A 13,875-nucleotide genomic window follows, 5' to 3' on the forward strand; every position below is an offset into this window, starting at 1 on the left:
AGGCACGCTGGGCGCCCGATCGATAAGAGGAATCGCCGGTGTGCAATGAGGACGGTCACACCAACCGTAACTCTTCCTCTCACGGCTACGCTAAAGGCTAATCGTGCGCTGCCTGGCGGAGCTGCCAGCCAGTCGGCAGTGGTGATCAGGATTTCATACCAGCTGTTGGGGCGGATATGCCCGAAAGCCTGTATTTTAACTGTCATCCAGCAGCCCCATAGCATGCTTTAGTACGCAATTTCACATAATAGTAGTACCTAAATTATTGCTTTAGTTTATATTAGAATGTTTTATATTAGTATGGGAGACAGATTAATTAGAAGAGAAATTCAAGATGAATACAGCCAATGCAATATTCACAGCACCTACAGAAATGGGCACCGAGCAGCGAATCTGGAGGGCGAATGCAGATGTCCCAGCTGTCAGTCAGGTCTTGTTTTGATGTGGAAGAGCAGGCAGGCAGTCCTTGGAGGGCAGCTCTCTGCTGCTCTGCATGCTGTGACCCCCAGCTGTCATCCCCCAGCATCCCCCGCCTCCCCCCACACAGGGGCCTCACGACAGACAGCTCACCCGCAGCACACCCTTCCAAGCACATCCGGGGCGTGTCAGAGAGCGTGACCTACGGGGTGCAAAGATTCATTTACGCTGCTGGATATACACCGATGCAATTAGGGTGCAATGCAGTGGCAACAAAGGCATGGAACGTGGGATTTGAACCTGCAGCTTGTGGTTTGAAACGGTTTCTCCACTGCTTCTCTGCATTGTTACCCATACAAACTTCACTGTTAAGCACCCTTACAGAAATGGAATATAATGCAAACAAAATATATTATCAAGAATACCAACATGTCAAAAATCTAAAAATACATTATCAAAATATCAAGATATTGCAACACTTTACTATTTATATGCAAATATTCAAATTATTGCCACTTTCAGATATTGCAAGATATATTTAAAATACATAGCTGTTATGTATATATTATTTTTCCCCTAAGGTCTGCCGTAAATTCCATTTGTGTTATGACACACCAAAACCCCAGCCACTCTTTCACCCAAAAGCAAACACAGATGCATACAGACGAATACAAAATCCCCTGAAAGAAGCTAACAGGCCAACCATGTTTATTGCACTTCCCTATGGTCAATATAAAAACATACAGAACTTAAACACTGTAACAGCCAACAATACATACCAGTATAACCAATATAAATAGAAAGAACTTTAGTGTAAAAAGAACAATATAGAAAAAACAAACATAAAAAATAATGATTGAAGGGACATGCTGACTACATCGAGCTGTTCATAATGCCCTTGTTGATCAAGGTGTCCAATGACTTAAAGCACAGCCAACACTGACAAAGCCAGGGGTAGACATAAACTCATTTATACATAGCAGAAAAAACTCTATTTAAACATGTACCGGTCTGCCTCTGTTCATCAGTACAAAGGGATAGGTAGTATTTCAGTTGCATAAATCTGAAATATACAATTCTGTGCATTTCATGTGTAATGCAGGTTGGTTGACTCTATGTGATTTATACCTCAGTACCTCTGTTAAAAGCAGAGGTCGAAAGTCCAGGGGTCAGAAAGTAAAAGTCCTGCCATGCATTTCTTCCACACATGAACTCAGCCAGCTGATTTCACTCATTAGTTCTGCCTCCTGGCTGACGAATCGTGCTAATTAGCAAATCCAGTTGATTGGAACAAAATATCATAAAGGACTTTTGCTTTCTAAACCTGGATTTTCCACGTCTGGTTAAAAGCACTATACACTTCCACACTTGTAGTTTATCGATAAATGTTCTGGGAGGCATATCATATTTTGCAAGAAAATACATAGTATTTTCCACGTAATGGATGGAAGCCAGGCTGTACTGCACTGTACTAATCAATGAGAGCCATTCCGTATGTATATCATTCAGTCGAGTGTTGAGCTAATCGATACATTTTACTTAACAGAGTATGACTGATTGAATAATACTATTAGATAGACAAGGAATATACTGTGGTATGAGAAGTTAAGGCAAACAGGTCAAAGGTTAGACGGGCTCCATCATGAGCTCCTCCTCCATTGCGCCATCCATCTCCCGGAAAGCAGCATGGGAGCCAATCACAGCCAGAGTAGCCCCTGAGAGAGAGAGAGGGAAGAGAGACAGTCAGCTCACAGCACAAATGCTTAGAATGAGAGGTTCATAGATGTGACCATGTGAATTACAAAAAAAAAACATACGAGAGAAAGAGAAGCAACATCAAAGAGCGACAGCAGATTAGCCTTTTCGCATCTGTCAGTTGCATTTTCCTTTTTTATATTTCTATTACTGTTTTGTGAGGTGTTTGGACGGAGGAAATGGGGGCGAGCGGGGTTTAACAAACAGCAAAAAAGTTACGCTACATCGACTATAAATCTGACTGAATGAAATACAATCAAATTAAATTAAAAGGGAGACAATAACAGAAATACTTTAAAAGGGGAAGGAGGGGAGGGAGATAAATCTGGGCCCATATTCATGAAGTACCTCACGTCTATCTGATCTAGGATCAGTTTTGGCTTTTAACGCGTATAAGAACGGAATGGAATACAGACAAGGGAAAACCAATCCTATATCAGCGCTCCTGCTCTGAGACGCTCTATGAAACGCGGAGCCTGGGCTCGTTAAGGAGCAGACGAGGCGGACGTGAGCTGGGCGCAAAACGAGGGTGGACAGCTGGACGGACAGAATGCGGGCCAATGAGGCCAGACTCACCCAGCACCCAGAAGACCGCTGTTCCCGCTCCAGCCAACCAGAAGACGGGAGAGGACATGGCTCCGGCCAGCGAGAGCTGGTGCACTCCCGTAACCTCTCTCCCTGTGGGCGCGAGCGGGAGGGGGAAACAAACGAACAGATGAGTCTACATTACTTCCAGGACCGTTCCGCACATGCGACTCTCTGTCACTGAGCAGCCACAACACCTGCCCGACTTGTGCGTGCGAGCCACGATCAGACACAAAGCTGAACACAGACAGAGACAATAAACATCCGCTTATTTCTTAGCTCAACACTTTCCTGTAGACCTAGAACGTCTAATACTTGGGCATCAGAGCTAATGTGTGGGTGCACTTGAACAGACTATTGGGGTCAGATTTGCACTATAAACCACAAACAGCTCACGCTCAAAAACACAGTGCAAGAACAAATCACTTTGGATTATAGAGCATGTTGGCAGTAACACATTATGTTCAGAAGGGCCCCTTAAGCATTTTAGAGTATTTTTAGTTTGGATAAATTGTCTAGTCTGTGTCTCTCGGCAACCCGGGGACAGGAGGAAGACATCCCGGCTGAGAAAGACAGACGATCTCACTCACCGAACAGGACCAGCTTGGACTCCAAAGACTTGAGATGGATGATGTAGAATGCACCTACGAACACAGCCAGGGCTAGGAGCAGCATGGGGGAGCTGATGCTACAGGAACAAACAGGGAGGCAGTCAGCATGGCCAGCTGGTCGCTCTGATGCAGCTCAATAATGAATAAATTAATTCACTCATTAGAATGCTGGAGCACAACCACTCTGTGTGTCCATGTTGGTTGCCCTCTAGTTCCGCTGGTCAAAACAGACTCAAGGAGGGGCAAGAGGGCCTAGCCAAGTCAGAAGGAACCAGACCGGGGTCAAATACGTATTTGTTTTGGATTCAAATACTTGTCTGTGCTCTGTTGATCTTGCCTTGTATAATTGAGCCTGCCAGCATGACCCGAAGGCGGGGTATGCACTTTTTGAGAGTATTTAATTGGTTCCAATACACCAGACAAGATCAGTAAAACAAAGAAAAGTATTTGAATCCGAAACAAATACGTATTTGACCCAGGTCTGGAAGGAACCCTGCCATACCAGTGCGTCTGCAAACTAACAGACCTGGCCAAACCGGTTGATAGTTATTTCCTGTCTAGACTGCTAAGGAAGAAACCAAAGAACCACGTGGAACTAGTTTGTTCAGATGCTTTACATCAAACTACATTACCCACAATGCAATTTTCTCCCAGGGTCAGAGAGAATGCGTGAATAAAGCAGGGCTCACATGCAGTAGAGGATGAGCCCCAGGAAGATGAAGGTGTAGTTGCTGTGGTAAGTGTCCAGGTTGCGCACCACTCTCTGGCAGAGCTCTCCGAAGTTGCGAGGCTTGGAGAACCTGCGCTGGTCAACAAACCCCGCCCACGGCCGTATTGCCATGCGACGCCGCTCAAACCACTCCTTAGCCACACTTCCTGACAACCCTCTGGGCAACCAATGTCTGGTGGAGGGAGGAGGAAAAAAACAACTAAACTTTGTACAGAGAATCATGGGCTAGTTATGGAAAAACCGCATTCCAACAGAATGAACCGGTGAAAGTGACACTTGCAGCAGTGATTTATTCCACATTCCAATCATACTCAAGTCACATACACCAAACAAATGCTCACTGGAGTTTAGTTAGTGTTCCTTCATCAGACCTATGTGGCTGTACAGTAGGATTTTCATTAAGGGAGTAATATCTACATGGTAGTAATGGAAATACAAAGTTTGTAAAATACATGTATGCCATAAAACCATAAAACCGACTTACTTCCCAGCTACACTCATGGCGGGCTGCTCCCCAGCATCTATGGAGAATGGATCTGTAGCTTTCCCTGCCATTGCTGTCCTCTCACCCCCTCCTCAGTACACGAATCACTGGGAAAGTCTTAGATGCTGGTCATAGAAAAGAGGAAATAAGAAAATAAGGCGCTGTTCATTTTCAATTATTTCTTTGTAACACCTTCGCCTGTGCAGTCGCAAACATGGCTGTGGATCACCTCAGTTTTCTTATGTACTAACTACAGAATGTCCCCTGAATCTTACAGTGGAGTGGTGCTCGGATGTCTTTCATGATCATATGAGAGACCTACCACTTCAAAAACCCCTTTTAGGCTGATGGGAACTTTGACAAGGTGGACCCTACAAAGGTTTATAAGCTCACTAATATAGCATATACTTGGATCATTTTTTGAACAATTGTATTCTTCAGTAAAGTATCTTTAGGCTTAGACTTGAACTTCTTTGCAACTTTTATTACATCAAGCATAGGCCTACTCAAGTAGGGTACAGAAAATTATATAAATGGGCCTATATACACGTTCAGCCTTTAGTTTTTTTTTTTTTTTGGGGGGGGGGGGGGGGGGGTGGCAATCGATATGATGACATTATAAACAGACAAAGTGGGTGAATGACTAGAGTTTTACTTGATGCAGAAAAGGTTTGATCGAAATGCAGCGACAGTATACATAATCCCCCCGCCGCCCCACAAAGACGTTATTTCTCGATATAAATGTGTCGCCACGGTAATACATTTCTACGCTTGCGTGTCGGGCACGCTTCCGACGTGGCTTGTGTGAAAACAGCTGCAAGGGTAACAGCGATACATTTGCTTGCAGTCACATCAGTACAGAATGTAAACAAATCAGTGATTCTTCACTGTAAGAAGAAATTTTACGACGTCGGCTAACTAGGTAGCAATGTCTCTGAAAATACTGCGCCCTTTCTCATGCACTATAAGCAGCGTACTACCACGAGAAAATTAATATATCCTAATGTTATTGGACACGTCATCTATAAGGTTTGCTCCAACTAGCCAGCCAACTTTAGCTGCTAGATTGCAATCCAGCTCTGAAACAAATGGCAAGCAAAAGACAACAATGCAGTTGTTTGGCGATATGAATCGACGATATCCTGGCAGCAAGTGAAGAAAGTAAACGTCAATTAACTTTTTACTCGTGTTTTATGTTGGATATAGGCTAAAGCCCCAGTCTTAATTTTGTTCGAAAGAGATGCCCGTGAGTACCCAGTTCATACCCCGCAGTGTTAGCTAGCTAGCCAACGTTAGCCTTATTTTAGGACTGTCATATCTGACGTTACACTAGTTAGTAACATTAAGCCAACATGCCAGCGTTACACAGGATTACTGTTACCGCATTGAAACCTCAGAAAGTTAAACGGCATTTTGTGCAAGATGGATAGCTACCAACAAGTCGTGTGTTTGCAGTTTTCCAATAAATGTAATCACATACTCACAACTCCACAAACGATGCCGTTTTCTGTTCCGGGTAGTATAGCCAGCGAAGTTACTTAGCGGATGTGATGTAGGGTAGTTGGATACAATATGCATGTCTATGAAACAGAGCTGTTTTATGTGCATTTACATTCTCTGCAAATTCAAGTGCGTGTCACTAGGCATCAGTCCAGGTTATGAATTATGACCGTATATCCATGAATAATAAGCATACACTCAATTGCGTGTCGATTTGTGAGGTTTTCGGGCTCATGAGATGTGATGTCATCTGTCTGCGGACGAAACTAAATCCACGGCATAATTAATTTACCTTCTATACCGGCGTGACAAAACACTTGATAAAAATCCTCAATTTTCAAATTTCTTGGAATGCTACTGAAATTCACATAATTCTGATAAATGGAAAATCATGTTTTGAACCCAAAGAGAAAGATTCATTTGTAAATGTATTCTACTCAATTCAAAACCATAGGCTGGTAGGCTACACCTAGGCCTATATTCTGCAATGAATAAAGGGTTCAATGATTTATTAAGTAAGGGTTTCCTTGTATTTAAGCACTTTCCCATTCTGGCACTGCTGTCCATCAAAGCAATAATTAACAACCTCACAATCAGCTGTTCTCCTCGCACTTTCTTGAACTTCAAATCTTCTGAACTGTGTTAAGTTATGAGCAAGGCAATGACTGACAGACATGCACCAAAAAGTGCTGATCATCCCCGCAGTGCTTCATATTGTGTCTAGCTAGATTATATTGAGTGACCTCTCAATAGTACTTAAATAGCCACCCCTCACTGATTTAAAATTGCTACTAACCCAATAAAATTGTGCACTCATGCTCAAGTATGGGGAAGCATTTCATCGCAATTTGATTCAGTGTCTACAAAATGCATTGGCTTATTAAACCAAAATATATGCTACTAGAATGCAGTACAGTTGATTGATAGTATCATGAAAGTTCTAGAAGTTCTAGCAAGTAATTGCAACTGCATGAAAAAGAGATGCATCTACTTCATTGAAGCAAAATAGTCTATTTTCCAAACCTGTTCCCAACTCTGCACCTAGCAATCCCTTTTTAAAATTTCACAATTGGACCACAATTGTAATTTTGAAAACTGACTGATTAACCTACATTTGATATACTCATAGAGTTAAATTAACATTAAACATTTTACAGTGTGTGGTATGGCTGGAGGACATGTATGTGGCAGGCACAGGGTGGCAACATTTTGGGAATATTCAGGAGTGGAAACTTTCCATGGGAGTTAAAAAGAATATATGACAATTAACAGATATATATGGGAATTAATGGGAATAAAAGGGAAATTTTGGGGGTTATCTACACAGACTGCATTTACCATGTCATATGCACAGCGCAACATCAACCTTTACCGTATCATAAGCAGACCTAATTACACAATAAAATGCTAAAACATAATGTTTAATGAGCATATTATGGAATTAAATAATTGATGGTGTGTTGTTCATAGTTTGACCTAGAGTTCACATGAATGAAATTTGTGTAGTCTGACATATGTTGTCTTTCACTATTGCAGTCATAGGGGCACTATGAAGTACACCACTAGATGGAGCCCCAGTATTGATGTAGACTGAGCATTTGCATTTTTCTGTAGCCTAATTCATATATTCCTGTAAAAAGCCTTGAATTTGGCAAGGGATGACTGAATTAATTGGATCTATGAGAATAAAGCATAACACTAACTGAAATATAACACATAACACTGTAACTGAAAAACAAAAGCTGCCTATCTGTCAGGAACTGCTGTAGTTCATACAGTAGCCTACATTAATGTAATTTAAACTGTAACATGTATTCTTTTTTTCCAAGTAAAGTAGTACATTCCACATTAATATAATTTTACAGTTGGGTCTATACACCGTTATTGTGAAAAGTTATTTCACAATAAGAAAAGATGCCCACGAAGGTATATAGATTTAGGGTGGAATTAGTTGCTGAGTAGTTATTGACTGTGCACTTTACAATATTTACAGTAGGCTATTATTCTGCTCATGGGTGGAAAACATGACACTAAAAAGTGAAAATCGCAATATAATAGGTCTGTTTGTATTTTGTATTAGAATAGTGCATGACAACAGTCTAAACCATTAGTATGCAAAGGACTGTACCATGTAGAAATGTAATGTACTGTGTAGTGGCCCAAAACAAATGGAACAGTGCTGTGTCATTTCCTTTTTTGTTCACTTCTTGTTTCTTTGTCATGAGAAACATTTGTGTTAAGTATTTGTTAGAATTATTGTATGCTGTAGGAAAACTCACAATATAATCCAACATGGCCTATCAGCACAAAATGAGTTGGACCTGCTACACAATTTCATTCAATTCAAATACATTTCTTGGGTTTTGTAACCTTTAAACTAAGATTTAAAATACTATATGTTAGGTTATAGGCTACTTCATGAACTCATAACGTGTTGAAGAATGTTGTCGTTAATTGCATGCACTGGAAACCTTTGGAAATCCACAGATTGCATTCTGTGTCCATCTGCCACACTGTGAAGCATATTATGATAAAAATAATATCACAATATGTTTCACAATACTTTCCCACTAGGCTATGATAAAAAAATACCACAATATGCTTCACAATATGCTTTTCTGAATATTGACTCGAGTTTTGAAAAAATTAGTTCTTGTATGGAACTTGTGTCCAAGTGTATCCTGTTAGTACACCAATATTTATCTATTCATTTTTAATTTAATGAATTTAACATTCATATTTTCGCAAATATGATGAAATACTGCAAAGAATGTTTGTGCCTTTGTCTTTGCCCACTTAAATCTGGAACCTAAAATCAGGTGCGTCGGCCAAATGTGATAAAACAAGTGGGAAAATGTGAAAAACCAGCACATAGGTGTATAATATGGAAAAAATACGTCTCAGACGCTAATGAAGGTCTATGACGTTTGTTGTTTGGTTTTTTATGAATTATGGACATCACAATAAATAAAACTTATGCTGAAGCTTCCTCTCCCGATTTTTCCCATTTTATACACCAGTGTGCAAGTTTTTCTATTTTTCTTCTTAAATGTAATCATTACCAAACGGAGAGAAACGCAGTTAAATATACAACCTGTTACATTTTAAATCGAGAAAGAAGCTACGGAAAATATCCTTGCAATGCAATTCCGTTTTTTACCTTTAGATGGCAGAAGTGATGTTCACTGAACCAGGCTGCAACTCTTCGTTGTAAAAACAAGAGCCAAGGTCAATATGATGCATAATATTAAAAAGTGTACCTTTTCCTCTTTACTGAAAATTATCTGTACAATTGTAACCAACATTTTGCTTTAATTTAATTCTGAAATGTGATGCATGACTGAAAATATTCTGATCCAAAACATGAAAATACTGATCCCAAATGTAAAAAAAGAGAGAAAAGCCAATGAACAAATCAAGAAACTGAAGTGAAACCAGCCCAAATTAGGCATGTTTCAATGATGTGAACTAGCACCGTAATACACGTGATTTCATTTCCACACAAACTAGTGCAAGAAAAATAGCCTATTCTCCATAAATAAAACTTTGCAATAACATGCACCTGAAATTTTAACACAAAGCTCCAGAGTACACTCCCCCCAAAACTTAAAGTAGACTAATAAACATACCCTTTTTTTCTATTACTATAATTTAGCTCCATTTGGGTAGTCAAATTACGTTCCACTAATACACTCCTCGCAACCAATATCTTAAACAGGGAAACCTAAATCTGCCCCTCATTGTCGATCATACTGCTGGTTTTCATTCTTCCTCTCTAATCAGAACTAATTTAAACCTGGGGCACCAGATGAGTTAAATCAGTGGTATGAATCGATCAATTAACATCCGGTAAGAAAACCAGCAGTGCTACTGGCCTTGAGGGCCCGGTTTGAGTATCCCTGATCTACAATACATTCCCACTAGGCTGTGTAAACATACGCCACGTGTAAAAAATAATTTTAATTATATCGCCTCAGTTCTCTTTTGGATTGCTGTCATACCAGCTTGTAGGGCAAACTAGGGGTCATGCTATAAACGTGGTAAACAGGATGTCACGCGCACACGACCCTCTTTTCACACTATTGTATTGATACCTACTCCTTTATTAAATGTGCGCTAGTTTGATTATTTTGCATTGATATGTTTAAAATTTTGACCTACGATAAAAGTAGCGTCCCTTTAGGCTATTTAGGATTGCCCCTTATGAATGGCAAGATACTAATAGTGGAAGAAGTTAAATACTGTAAGGGTGGAACATTTTACTTTTGTGAGGAAGGTCCGTCGATGCTTATATAGCCGCTATAAGTTATTGGGTCTTGAGCCAGTATGAAATTGATAATGCTTCTGCAGCAGACTGCCCTTTATCCTTTCATGTGCACGCGCTTTTTAGCGACTGTTCGGTCTACACGTCGTCATGGAAACAACCGAGGCACATGGATACGGAGAGATGGAGGGCCAAGGTGATGGGTAAGGGGATTTAAGAGCATTGGAAGATTTAAAAAGTGCAAGCGTTACTAAATTGCACACGTCTCCTGGATGTATCCAAACTTCTTTACTGCTCCCCTTCCGTGTATAATTCAGCCCATTTGATATGGATGGTCATATGAAGTCAGCATGTCTTCACTATCGTGCTGGACACACATGTCGACAGCTGAACTGCCTGCCTATGTTATCCACTGAAATATTTCGACATCATTATTTCTGTTAACAAACATTTCTTACGAAATTGAAAGCGCACGTAGGCTATAACGTTACCTGTGACTAAATGACGAAAATTTTGTTTTTATTTATTATTATATATTTGGGCTCATAATCTTGGTCATTGTTTATATGGTCTTAGAAAGAACACGTTGAAAATAGCCATTTCTTCACAAATAAATGTAAAATCGTCTTCTTAACATTAAGCTGACAAATACAGCACAGGGTGCATTTTTGGCTACAAGTTTTATGATCACAGAAAATGCTGTCAAGTACTACAATACTGTCGAACAAATGCGGCTTGTTGCGGTTTGTTGAGGCCTACCTTACGTGTCTTAGTAGGTGGAAACATTTATGAAGTATAGCGCTGTGATTGTCCAATGTGGTCAATATTTGTTTGGCAGCAGCCCGAACAACCGCAGTTAATCCTATAATAATACGGCTTTACGCGGGCGGAACGGATGTTAGATGCATTCAAGGCTGATACGCCGCCGAAGGGAAATCGATAGACAGGCTGAGTTAATTATGAGAAAATCAATTAAAAGGAGGGAGAAGGTTTAAAAGACCGGTTGTCCTGTTAAAGCGGACAGAGGAAGAGAGCGGACGCGGGGAGATATCTGCGGGTCCCACACTCAGGCCTCTACATTTTTACTTTGCCACACGCTGGAACAGTGCGGGAGCACTGAGCCGCGAAAGAAAGCAATAGGCTAAAAGTCGCGCTCATTATTCGAGCTTGTTTATACTTGACGAGGAATATATATGTGCCTTACATGGTAACCTATCATGTAGGCTAATTTGCACGTAGCCTGCCATTTAGTTCTGCATAGTGAAGATTTAGGCTACAGATTCACATAGTTTTAATTTGTATGCTTGGAAAATATATTATAGGATGTTATAGGCTATAACCGACATCAGTGTTCTATCGCACTAAAGTATGGGCAAAGGACAGTCGATTTTTCTGCAATAACCTGGTTTCGATTCCGATCGTGGCGTGTGTGTGTGTGTAGGCTATGTGTGTGCGTGTTCACGTGTATGCAATAGGTATGATTTCTTTAATTAATGCAGTCATCTAAAAATAAATGTAAAAATCTTAATCTGTTTCGAATCAAAATTAATAAATGACGTTGTGGTCTATCAACATGAACGTTTAATTACGGTTCTTTGTGTTAAGTACGTCAGTCATACAAGGGAAGTTTATTAGGCCAGATGTGTTGCTTCCACATCTTGAGCCATGCCACTCCGTGACCGACACGTAATTTATGTAGAAAATATTGATTAGGCTATATCCATATTCGTGTATTCTATTTACAGAATAATTTATTTTATGAATAAATTGAATTCACCTAGTCCGCAATTGCGTAACATGCAGCTTTTCTTATTTTATTCATTTTTTATCGAGGACCAAAGGCTTGATCAAATTTTCCAGAATTTAGTCAGTGTCTCGGGCTCAGTTCTGTCACATACAAAATAAAACAAAATAAAAATTGGTCAGAAATTGGCTCTATGACCACCTTAAAGTTTTTCTCTTTTTCGGGGATCCCGGGTTGTCGTCATGTTTATAGTGAAAACTGTCGTCGTGATAATCTGTTTCTTTGTTAAACAATATTGTCACTAATTTCATAAGCTGAGCTCGACACATATGTATACACATTTCCTTGGCTGTAATGTGTCTAATGGTAAAAAGATCAAATTACTTTTCATTAGGCTTCTTTAAGCATATACATTTTTAGGTCGGCTAAACTGAAATTATATACATCATAGTATAGAGGTATCACAATCAGAGATTTATGGCGAATAATAATAATAATAATAATAATCATAATAATAATCATAATAATAATATGTATGCATATATGCATATATGTATGTATGTATGTATGTATGCATGCATGATATATGCATGTATGTATGTTGGTATGTATGTACTTTCACGTGATGATGATGGTTATTAGTAGTAATTTTAGCTTTTACTTATATTTCTTTTTCTCGCAGTATACATTTAAAGATGTTACATCTACCGAAAAAATGTTTAATCCGGCTTAGTATACAGCTAGTACCATCCTTTAAATCTTAATCAAATTGTTTTTCCAATATATTGAGCGCCAAATTCTAGCTCATTTTATGCGGTAACCTATTATTATTATTATTATTATTATTATTATTATTATGGGGAAGAGACCATACAGGTAGGGAACCTAAATATATTTAGACATTCAAATGTAAGGCTACATTTTCTTACTTAGGCCAATTATTGATACAAATGTATCTTTGCATAGTGAAATTATTTCAAAATTGATTTAATGGAATACTGGTTTTCCCATTCTTATTCCGTGTGGAAATAATAATCGTCTTTCTGTCATTTTAATTTACATATATATGCATTACATCCGTTTTTGCAATGCACAAGTGAAGTGTGTTCTGCATCAGCATGGCGATTCATGCGCATTTGGGGAAAGATGCAGACGGGATGAGTCAAGTGTGGTACTGCTGACGAATGATTTAGTTCATATGTTTAAGAAAGAAGAATTTATTTGTTTTATAAAAGATTTTTTAAACTGAAATCACGTGTCGTTTGCTTAGATCCAAGATTTAAAAATGATCGGTTAGCGTAATTGCAACTTTTCTCGCAACAAGTGTAATATGAAAAGTGACTCCATTTTGTAGGTATAGTCACATATGAAGAAAAATGTGGATCTTTACTCATTAGTGCACATCAACTAGTCAGTGTATGTGTGAAAGGTTGTAGGCTACACTTGATTCCTGATAAAATAACAAATGTATGCGCGCACGATGATCTTATTTAAGGGAAAATGTTTAGGAAGATTACAGCTTGATATTAAAGGTGATGGAACAAATGCCCCGTCTCCTCTAACAGCGTTTTTATTTTACTTTTTTGTGAAATGTCAGATTTCCCCACCTCACCCTCTTGCAGACTTGAAACCACTGGACATTACAAAAAAATTAAATGAATAAAAAATAAATAAATACATAACGAAAGAACTAAGCATGAGTGATATAAAATGTGTGCATAGATAATATTTGCAGAAAACATTTGACGATTTAAATTATGCTTTCAGAATTTAGAACTATATCTT

The 13,875-nt window shown here is 39.2% G+C and overlaps 1 protein-coding gene across 5 annotated transcripts; it reads right to left on the minus strand.

The window, feature by feature from the left end:
* Positions 1 to 1,108: 1,108 nt before the first annotated feature.
* On the minus strand, positions 1,109 to 9,827 carry LOC135261551 (prenylated Rab acceptor protein 1-like). Of its 5 annotated transcripts, none has more exons than XM_064347998.1 (6): positions 9,712 to 9,827; positions 4,583 to 4,707; positions 4,058 to 4,270; positions 3,348 to 3,445; positions 2,749 to 2,850; positions 1,109 to 2,132 (listed from the first exon to the last, which is right to left on the minus strand). In XM_064347998.1, the coding sequence occupies exons 2-6, from the start codon at positions 4,651 to 4,653 to the stop codon at positions 2,044 to 2,046; spliced, it is 573 nt and encodes a 190-aa protein (XP_064204068.1). In that variant the 5' UTR covers positions 4,654 to 4,707; positions 9,712 to 9,827; the 3' UTR covers positions 1,109 to 2,043. The 5 variants fall into 5 exon arrangements, with proteins under 5 accessions (XP_064204068.1, XP_064204069.1, XP_064204066.1 ...); XM_064347999.1 differs by lacking the exon at positions 9,712 to 9,827 and adding an exon at positions 9,243 to 9,261; XM_064347996.1 differs by lacking the exon at positions 9,712 to 9,827 and adding an exon at positions 6,063 to 6,264.
* Between the last annotated feature and the right edge of the window lie 4,048 nt (positions 9,828 to 13,875).

Source organism: Anguilla rostrata, chromosome 8 (assembly GCF_018555375.3).
Source record: "Anguilla rostrata isolate EN2019 chromosome 8, ASM1855537v3, whole genome shotgun sequence".
Classification (NCBI taxonomy): Eukaryota; Metazoa; Chordata; class Actinopteri; order Anguilliformes; family Anguillidae; genus Anguilla; species Anguilla rostrata.

What these genes read in the sequence shown, in the direction of transcription:
- LOC135261551 (XM_064347998.1), bottom strand. Translation starts at nt 4,653, where the DNA reads ATGGCAGGGAAAGCTACAGATCCATTCTCCATAGATGCTGGGGAGCAG. An exon ending in GGGCTCATCCTCTACTGCAT is followed by an intron (nt 3,446 to 4,057) that starts GTGAGCCCTGCT and finishes TTGTTCCTGTAG; the next exon opens with CATCAGCTCCCCCATGCTGC. An exon ending in AGCGGTCTTCTGGGTGCTGG is followed by an intron (nt 2,133 to 2,748) that starts GTGAGTCTGGCC and finishes TCTCTCTCTCAG; the next exon opens with GGGCTACTCTGGCTGTGATT.